At 39.2% G+C, this 9,985-nt stretch overlaps 1 protein-coding gene across 1 annotated transcript in view; it reads right to left on the reverse strand.

Annotated features, from left to right (window-relative positions):
* Ano3 (anoctamin 3) overlaps positions 1-9,123 on the reverse strand; it is a 405,337-nt gene extending 396,214 nt beyond the window's left edge. Inside the window, exon 1 of the mRNA XM_012517561.2 lies at positions 8,970-9,123. Within this exon, the coding sequence (XP_012373015.2) occupies positions 8,970-9,123 (154 nt within the window). The remainder of the gene's footprint in view (positions 1-8,969) is intronic.
* Between the last annotated feature and the right edge of the window lie 862 nt (positions 9,124-9,985).

Genomic DNA, 9,985 nt, shown 5'->3' on the forward strand with positions numbered 1-9,985 from the left:
TTTTATAAAACTCTAAAACATTCCTTTATGGAGCATATATTAGGATTGATTTATTTAATGAATGTTGTTGAATACTTATACTTTTCCATTTTCTCTATTCAGTGTGACATAGCAGTAACATTCTTTCTGTCCACATACTAAGAGAATAAAAAATAATAAAAACACCCCAAAACTTTAGAAGCAATGCAGAATTTCACTGAACAAAATGATAGGAATTCAACACTGGTTGTTGTACTGCAGATTGTCATCTTCAAATTCATTGTTCAGATTACCAGATGTAAGCATGAACAATTATTCAAAAATTAAATGGGGCCGGGGAGATGGCTCAGTGGAATAAGCGCTTCCCTGGCAAGCACAAGGGCCTGAGTTCCATCCCCAGTTCTGCCAAAAAAAAAAAGCAAAAAATTAAAAAGAAAAATAATTTTAACCCTTAACTCTTTCTTTCATTAGACAAGCAGAAATCAGCAATATCATTATGCAAGCTGTCCTGTGTATACGCATATATTTTTTATTTTCTTTCTTTCTTTCTTTCTTTCTTTCTTTCTTTCTTTCTTTCTTTCTTTCTTTCTTCTTTCTTTTCTCCTTTGCTCATCCCAGTTTTTATTGGTGTTTTAAAGAAATCACCAAGAACAAATGCTGGAGGAGGTGTGGAGGAGAAAGGAACTCTTAGCCTCTCTCGTGGGACGTGTAGACTGATATGAGTACTACAAAAATCAGTGTACAGATTCGTCACGAAACTAGGATTGGAGACCCCCTTCAACCCAGTTATTCTCTTCCTGAATATTGTTCCTGAAGAACTGAAAACATCATACCACAGTGACATGCCCATCCATGTTTATAACAGCACAATTTGTCATCACTAAATCTTGGAAATAACCTGAATGCCCATCAACTGAGGAACTGACAAAAAATATATGGTATTTTCATACAATGGAATATTACTCAGCTATAAAAAAAGATAAGCTTAAGGCTTTTATGGGTAAATAAATGTAACTGGAGACCATACTCATAAGTGAAATAAATCAGACCTACATAGGTAAACACCATACTTTCTCCCTAGTGAAAGAATCCAAAAAAGTAAATAGACTTTGAAATGTAAATAGATACTGTGAAAAGGAAGCAAACTGCCTAAAGGGAAGTAACAACTGTCCATGTACTTGATTCTACCTGGGACAAACTTTTCCAAATAGAATTTCTAACTCTATTACTATGAGTAATGTGAAAGTCTTTTGAAACTTATCAAATTTTAGCAAGACATAGTTATTTGCAATTTGTTCTACCTGCACACAGAAATACTTGTGTGTTTTTAAAAATGTTTTATTTATTTCTTTGGTCCTGGGTCTCGCTAGCCAGCTGGGACTCATAGTGATTGCCCCGTCTCAGCTTCCCCACTGCTGCGATTACAGGCATGCACCACCATGCCCAGTCTTGGTGGCCAGCTCGGCATGGGGCTGGCATGGCAGGCAGCACCAGGAATAGAACCTGGGATCTTGTGCTTGCCAGCAGGCGCTTAGACCGCTGAGCTATCTCCCTGACCCCTTGTGTATTTTTAGGCAGGAACAGTTTGAATCCTTCACAGTAAGAAACTGCACCCTGGTGTTGTCTCCCTTTAAATATCATGCTGTAGTGAAAGTTAGACTGATAAGCTATAAAGCAGGTCGTGAGTCATTTTCTCTTTAAAATGAGATTCTTGCATGTTTCACTACAGTCCATTTTACATAATCTATTATAAATTCCTATTAGCACACTTCACTCCATACTTTAGGTAAGAACGCACACCGTGCCTTTGGGCTCTCTATCAACACTTCCGTGACAGAGCCCCATGGGTAATTTGTAGCTGTACTTCTTCACACATTGAGAAAGTTATTGTAAATTGTCCATTGTAAATCTTGACTTATTTTACAAAACAATGTGTAAGCTACTGGCTATCCCCCCAAAATAAAAACCAGTATTCCAGGAAAAAATAAAAATCATTCAGCTGGAGTCAGAAAGAGGATATATCAGCAGACACTATGTCTCTCTCTCTCTCTCTCTCTCTCTCTCTCTCTCTCTCTCTCTCTCTCTCTCTCTCTGTATATCTGTCGCACCACAGAGGGATCCTGTTCAGGATACATATATCCTTATTTAGCCTCGGGAGCTCAGCTCAGGTAGCCTGCAGTGCTGCAGTGGCCTCCTACCATTACCCCATTAGCACTCCTTATGTATTAGCAGAAAGAACACTCTTTTCTTCATCACTTCCAAGTATAAAATATGTACTCAATTCCCATTAGAATATTTTCTAAAGGCATTTAAAGGAAAGATAATTTCTGGAAGCCATTTCACTTTACAATATCACATTAGCATTAACTTTTTATTTTACCCGAGTACACCAAGTATGCATTTTGTATGAACTCAGATCACTTTTCTTAAGAGGACGTGAGTGGAAGGATTCCAGGCAAAGCCATTACAAGCTCAGAGTTAGATTTTAAAATAGCTTGAAGGAAGTACAGGATTTTATCAATTGGCCCATCTTTGTACGATTATGTTAGTAACAAATAATTGAGTTCCTTGTGTTCGCAGAGCTATCTGCTGGTATCTCCAAGGGGAAGATAAATACCGCCTGTTAGTTTGTTGGAATTTATTGTTTATTTGATGGAATTACACCAAAGCCAAAAAGTAACAGCTGAAAAGTAAGACATTCAAGTTCAAGATTAAATGCAGAAAATAAGGAGTGACTTGATATAAATATCATGCAAGTGAGGACTCGGGACATACAATGCAAAGGGAGTGAAATGCCGCACAGAAAGGGCGAGGAGTGCTTGCTGCGAGAGTTAGATTCTGAGTCCCTCTAAAGCTGATGTGCAGAGAGAATGCGGCTGTGGCACACTCTAGCATGTGTCCAGGAGGATACTGAGCTGCTCTACAAGAGCCCGTGGTGCAAGCGTGCAGCTCCAGGCAACTCACTATGGTCAGGCAGAAGGTGGAGAAAGATCTCATAACCTGGATACTATCATCGGGGCCCTTCTGGCTTAACTTATCAGTAATCTTTGTACCAAAGGACTTCCATGTGTATGAACTTAATATGAAGCATTTCTAAAGTCCGGATACCTAGGTTACACTCACAGAATTCACATGTAAGTGTCATGAAATGCCGCCCCAGAGTCCCTGTGATCCTAACACAAGTGCTTCATGAGCTTCATGTTAGCTTTGAGGAAATTAGACACGAAATGCGCACAAGTAGTTGGTAACCACAGCGCTGTGACTACCCTCAGCCAGGTGGCAAGTGGGTGCAACTTTAAGCATTTCATTGAGTTAGGATGCTAATGCCTCTTACTGGGACAAAAGCCTGCTCCCATTGCAGCTCATACTTCAGTGTCTTCAGCCGTGGTTTTATCTCCCCTGGGATGGAAGGCCTTGACCTGAGATTCCTCAACACTGAAGATTTTCTATGTAGCTCTTCATCTGGCTGATAGCTTGGGCACGTTTCAGTGATTTGGAGTTCAAACACCTTGAGCTGAGGGCTGGTGTTTGAACATGGTAGAGTCGGTAGGACAGAGTCTTCAAAGCTGTGAAGCAGTGAGTGACCTCCGGGTCCCTAGTGTCAGGAAGGAATTGAATCTTAGGATAACTAATTGCTGTGGGAGAACTGAAGGAAGAACACTGGCATTAGGGTGAAAGAGGAGTTCTCTGAGCTCATGCTATGTATTTCCTTAGACAAAGAATTAAGTGTTGTAGAGATGATCTCACAAAGTCCCAAAGCACTAATAGCAACGGTTCAATTACTGGTATACAAAGCCATGTTAAATACGATAGATAATTATAATTGAATTCATATATAATCATATTTCACCTCTCCTGCTCTCAAAGCATTAATGAGAAAGTTACACGAGATTAGAATATCAAGCATTTGGTAAGAAACGCACATATTATCCTAGATAGTATTGTTCTTATTGGCTTCAGCATTGTCACTGTAGCCTGCAAAGACCAAACGAACAGACGGTGGTAGGAGGCAAAAGTCTGAACCTACACCTCTGGCCTTTTACTTACTATAAATGTCACTTTTATTCTTAGATGAACAGTTTCCTCATTTGTAAAATGGGCAATATATAATAATTTGATTTACATAGTGAAGCAAGAATCAAATATAAAAAAGCTGTGTAAATTATAAAATGTTTGCAAATGTTATTTGCATATTAGAAACAGGGTTGTCATTTATTTATCTTTATGCTTTTACCTTAATTTATCTCAGCACCACAGCTTGGAAAGTCTCTAAATCTATTTTGTTAGAGTTTTCCTATCCACGCAGGTGGCTTTCAAATCAACCACACTAATCTTACTACCTTACAGAAGAGGAGCGGAGCACAGCAGAGAGATCAAATCCTCCAACTACTTCCTCCAAAATGCCTCATTTATTTCTTCAAATACAACCAGGTTCTAGGATCTGTTAATTCTATAAAATTCTAGATTAAATAAAGTAATCGACATAAAGTTGAATCACATGTATTTTAACTACTAATCTCTAGAAAGAAATTATGGCATATATTAGTGTCAAAGGATTTTAAAGAGAGATCTTTAAACTACGTGTTCAGCAACATGATGAAGTGAATCACATATTGGTTGAATCATTTCTTTATCATCTTGGAAGATGCAAGACTAGAAGTCGGACGCATTTGCTTTTTAAACAAACATCAACGAAGACCAAATGTGTTCAATCTTTTGGAACCAGAATTATTTTCCTATTCCAATTTGGTCAGTTTATGTGATTATTTATGGAACAAATATCTACTTTGCCTAATATGAATTTCTTTAGTATAATTTGATGTTCATTGTTATCATCTTGTCTTCATATAATTGAGATGAGTTTAGCTACTTATGTTTTTTAAATATAAGGTATTTCTCTTGTGCTTAACTGCCTAACTGTACTTGGACACAACATTCTAAAGAGATATGATATCTGTATTTGGAAACAAGCTCCATCTGGGTCAAGCAGAGTAACAATAAAGTATAAACTTGATACGCACAGTTCCCTGAGGATCTTGAGGGAATGCCAAGACAAACACCAAGCACAGAAGTGCAGACACTATTACAAAACAGTAAGTCGGGCTGGCTGGGAGCTGAACCTCAGTAGCACCAGGCACAGGAGATGCTGGAGAGAGCCCTGCCTAAGTGCATGTGGATCCTGCTTCGGACAAGACTAGTCCATCCTCTTCCTGTTCTTGTACAGTGATCACAATATGGATAAATGATCAACTTACTCATCGGTATTACTCTAAACTTCAAAGATGACCAGTTATCAGAAAACCACGTGAATTAAAGACAGTTTCAGTGTAATTTTCATAAATAAGTGCATAATAGATTATTATAAGATATTAAAGACCTATAGTTTCACAAATGTCTAGGGATGAGTGGCAACTACTGTGTGCATTTATTTATTTACACAAAGCTTGTTTTTCCATTCTTCATGCTGGACCTAAGAGCTGGTTTTCACACAGTTGTGGAATATGCAGCACTCATCACATAAGGGGATACACTCGCCAAGCACATGTCACTTAATGTCCTTACAGTCCAGCCACATGAATGGCATGACATGTCAGAGAATTAAATTCTAAACTGCTTGGCCTGGGTTTGAAAAGATATTCTATCACTTATTATCTGTGTGGTCTAGAAAAATTTGATCTATTTTGCTTCTATATTTTAATATGATAACAAAATTAAGTAAGATCTTGTTATATAGTTTACTAGAAATGTTAGATATATGTTTCTCATTAATACTAAAATGGTGAATATGGTCTTCATGGTGGTCACTAAGATGAACTGTCTATGGCCTCAAACCCCACTGTGTGTACACTTCAGAACCCAGAGGTGACATTAATGGAATTGTTTCTCATTACTGATTGAATCCAACAAAAGAAATATTTTCCCCCATAGGACCATTTTTAAACATAATTTCCAAGTATTGCTGTGGAAAAGAACAATGAATTTAGAATAGAAATATGGGTTAAGAGCTCAACTCTCCTGCACTACCTGCCATATGCAATCATATAAACACACACACACACACACACACACACACACACACACACACACACAGAGTGAGAGTATCCCATCCCATTATTTCTCTGAACATTGGGTTCTCATAGGAAAACAGAGAGCAACTTCATAGACATCATGTGAGATGTAATAGCTTTGTATGTATATGAGTTATCCATACAGATTAAAGTTGTGATAATCATGTCATTTTAGATACAATTGCTTTATTTTCTGCACAGTATCATCCAGCTGTTCAGTTTTCTTCCACAGGGCTAGCTAGGATTATGAGGACAGGCAGATACAATCAGCTTGCCCAGCCCTTGAGATCAAAAGCTCAGACCCCTTCTCCAAGTTCCTGTCATAATCTTAATTCCATCCACTAAGGCCCAATCCTATGGATTCAATAAATACATTGGAATGAGTGGCTAGATGCTGACTCCGTTGGAAGCATGACAATGGTTTCTTATATACAAGTACCCTCTTGCATGCTCAGGGCTTCCCAAAAGTTCCAAACAAAGGGCAGTTTCCACCGGGGTTCTCTTCAGAGCAGTCAGGTCCCAAGGTAACAAAATAGGAGATGATTTCCACAGAACATTTTCCTAACCAAATACATGGGTAACCTTGTAAACACTCTTCATCATAGAAAAATTAACACAAAATACCATGGTCGATTAATCATTTGTTTAATCATTTCTACTGTGTATTGTGAATGAGCTATGAAAACTGGGCAACAACACATTTAAAAATTGTCTCATAGGAGAGGAGTCATGAAAATGCATAGTTATAAAAATTATAACATATTAAACAAACCCTTTGTGGATATTTCAAAACAATAAAAATGCTACAAGAGAGATATTCATTGACATTTGGGAAGACAGGGCCAGATCTCTATGAAATCTACAGAACTGGTTGTAGGGGGGAAGGTTTATTTGTAATTATATTAAAAATAATATAAAGCAGAAAGGGCATGGAGGCACATGCCTGCAATTCAGTACTCAGGAGGTTGAAGCAGAAGAATTGCCATGAGTTCAAGGCTAGCCTGCATACCCTGTCTCAAAAAAAAGAGTGATTTCGAAGCCTGATCTGTTGTTATACACTATGAGTAGGCCGTACTAGGCTAGACCTGCTTTGCAAAATGAGTTGATGTCACTTATCTTGTTACACAGATCACTGAGAATAATAGAAATCGTGAACACAGGTGGAAATGCATCAGATAGTGCTACAGGAGGCTTGGCACAAGAGCGTGGAGAAAACGAAGTTAGTTAGGAGAACAGACAGGACTTGCACTGGGGGGAGTAAAGAACCCTTTCAGCCCCTCAGGCAGGCAGGTCTGATTTGAGCTACGTATGTGAACTTCACTTTGAAGACCTTTTTATTGCTTGGTGCCACATTGAAAATGCAGGTGATCAGGGCCATTGGAGTAGAGAAGAGAAATGCGAATCTATTACAGTTACAAATCAACACGTGCGTTCTGTGGCAGTCAGTTCTATGGAATACGCAGGGTAACTTGAGGCACTGCACATGAAAATATGAGATGCACATGAAAGGTGTTTTTAAGGACTTCAGCAGAGATACATTAAGCTTGAGGCATTTCCAAGACAGTGGAAATCTCTTCCAGATAGCATGTGGCAAGCTATCTGAGAAGCAGAGGGGGCCCCAGCTACAGATGGGGAGGCAACTCCATGGGGACCTCACATGAATCTAACGAGATGGCAGTGCTCATTCTGACAGAGGCCAGGAAACAAGCAAACTAGAGCAACAACAAACACAAATATTTCAACTATCACTTAATTGGTAAGTGCTTTATTGAGAAACCTTTATTTCACAGCCAGTTCTTCATTATGAAATTATATCCATTTCTAAAGAACAGATTTTCCCAATTCCAGAAAACTATAAGTTCAACACTCAAGAAGAACTTCAGTTTACAAAAAATATAACAGAATAGAGATGTCTTTTCTTAGAGTTCACAGAAAGTTCACAAATGTATATTTGTGAACAATTGTAGATTATAGAATAGTCTCACTGTAAAACAACACATATAATGAAAGAATAGTTATAGACACACACCAGGAATTGGGATGACATGAAATTCTTCTGAAATAACTTGTAATAAAGAAGGGGGATGGAATTCTTACTAGAAACCTCTGGCTGAGAGGCTCAGAGGCTTTGCTTAATGTTGACATTCGTGGGATGCTCTATCTCCTTTTATGAGGAAAGGTCAGTGAGCCAGAAGAAGCTTTACTTAATATTTAAAATGCAACCCATACATTATATGAAAGCTTTCTATAAAGCACAATTAATTCATGGGCATCTCAGAGTTGCTTCTGACAAAACAAAGTCAGCATTGTTTTGATGAATATAAGCCCATGCAAGTGTATCGCAGATGCGTGAAAGTTCACAGCAAGAATAAAAACAGTACAGCCAGACTAAGTGATCATTATACGCAGTAAATAAGTCTTCCTGTTTCTTCATATTGCATTCTACCAACACTGTGAGCTCACAGAAAATTAAATCATTTCATAAGATAACATAACCCAACATGGCATTCTCTTGTTAATGAGAATAGCAGATGCACATATTAACACATACATAATCATGGGAAGTGCTGAGATGGACAGGAGGAAGGATGCCATGCACGGAATGATGTCTTCAGTGGCGGCAGCCATGCCACCATAAATTAAGCCTTGAGTGGCCTGAGAACCCAGAGAAACAAAGTTGACTTCATTGTTAACATTTTTCTGAGTTCTCTGAATTTGACTTGTGACATTTTGCTCCATGAGTGAGTTTCTCTCTCCCTGCTCTTTTTGCAAAACCTATTTATATTTTTTGAAAACCAAAGAATAAAATTGGTGTCACCTAAGCCACCACCAAATAGGTGACATCAGCATTTACATTTGACATTAAGGCAGTACAGATGAAGCTTGACATACACAAACATGTCAGTCTGCAGATTCGCTTACCGGTGGGGACAGAAACGAGGGGCTGAAGTTGCACTGGACAGGATGCGCTGGCGAGGTCAGGCACGCAGGTGACAGTCAGGTCAGAGCCGGGCGCCGGCTCATGTCTGAAGCCTTCCGAAGACAGACTCTCTAGTTCAAATGTCACCGCAGACATTGCAAAGCTTTCCAGCTGCTTTGTACGGGAAATTTCCGACTGCTGATACTTTAACAACTTGTAAGAAAGGTCAACAAGTTACTGAATTAGAATCTGTTGTAATTTGGGCTTTTCCATTTGTTTTCACTTGGAAATCCAAAGCAAACAGGGTCCTAAAGTTTCTACATCCACACCCTTCCTAGACAAGCAACTCCAAGGGTGGGTTTTAGAGGTTTTGTTTTTTTTTTCCTGGAGGCTATTTCATGCCTGTAAGGAGGAAGCACTTATCCCATCGCAGAGAGGCTGCAGTGAATGCAAGACGGGCTAAGTGGAGACAGGGGAGGCTGCGAAGGAAGCTTTTAGGAAGCTGGACTTGAAGCTCTCGGGCACATTTTGTATACAAAAACCCGCAGGGTGGGGTGAATGCCTGCCCAGCAGCCCAGCAGAGGCCTGGTTCACTTGGAAGAAGTTAACCCTAAATATTTCCTGGCTCAGGGTTGTGAGAATTTATAAGCCTGCTGTTTTGGGAAAGAGAACTGAGATTGTGAAGATTAAATATAGAGTTTGCTTTGTTTTGCTTTGGTTAGTGATGGTCAAATAAAAGGTCCAGTTAGAGAAACACGAAAGAGGAGCCTTCACAGTGGGAGAGAGGATCAATTGCAAAGGTCCATGCCAAACACGCAGCAAGCAAGGCGGCTGGGCTTGCTGCGCCACAGGAGAAGCATGCCATCGGCTTCCTCTGAGGAGCAAGGTAGTGGTAGTATTTAGCACTTGCAAAAATTCAATTTAAGACCTCAGCTTTGTCATCTTCTGGCCATTAGTTGAGGAATCAACTCATGGACACAAGGTGACACCAATTGATGGCTTATCACACAATGATTTA

The sequence above is a fragment of the Octodon degus genome, unplaced genomic scaffold (assembly GCF_000260255.1).
Source record: "Octodon degus isolate 3935 unplaced genomic scaffold, OctDeg1.0 scaffold00193, whole genome shotgun sequence".
NCBI classification, from domain to species: domain Eukaryota; kingdom Metazoa; phylum Chordata; class Mammalia; order Rodentia; family Octodontidae; genus Octodon; species Octodon degus.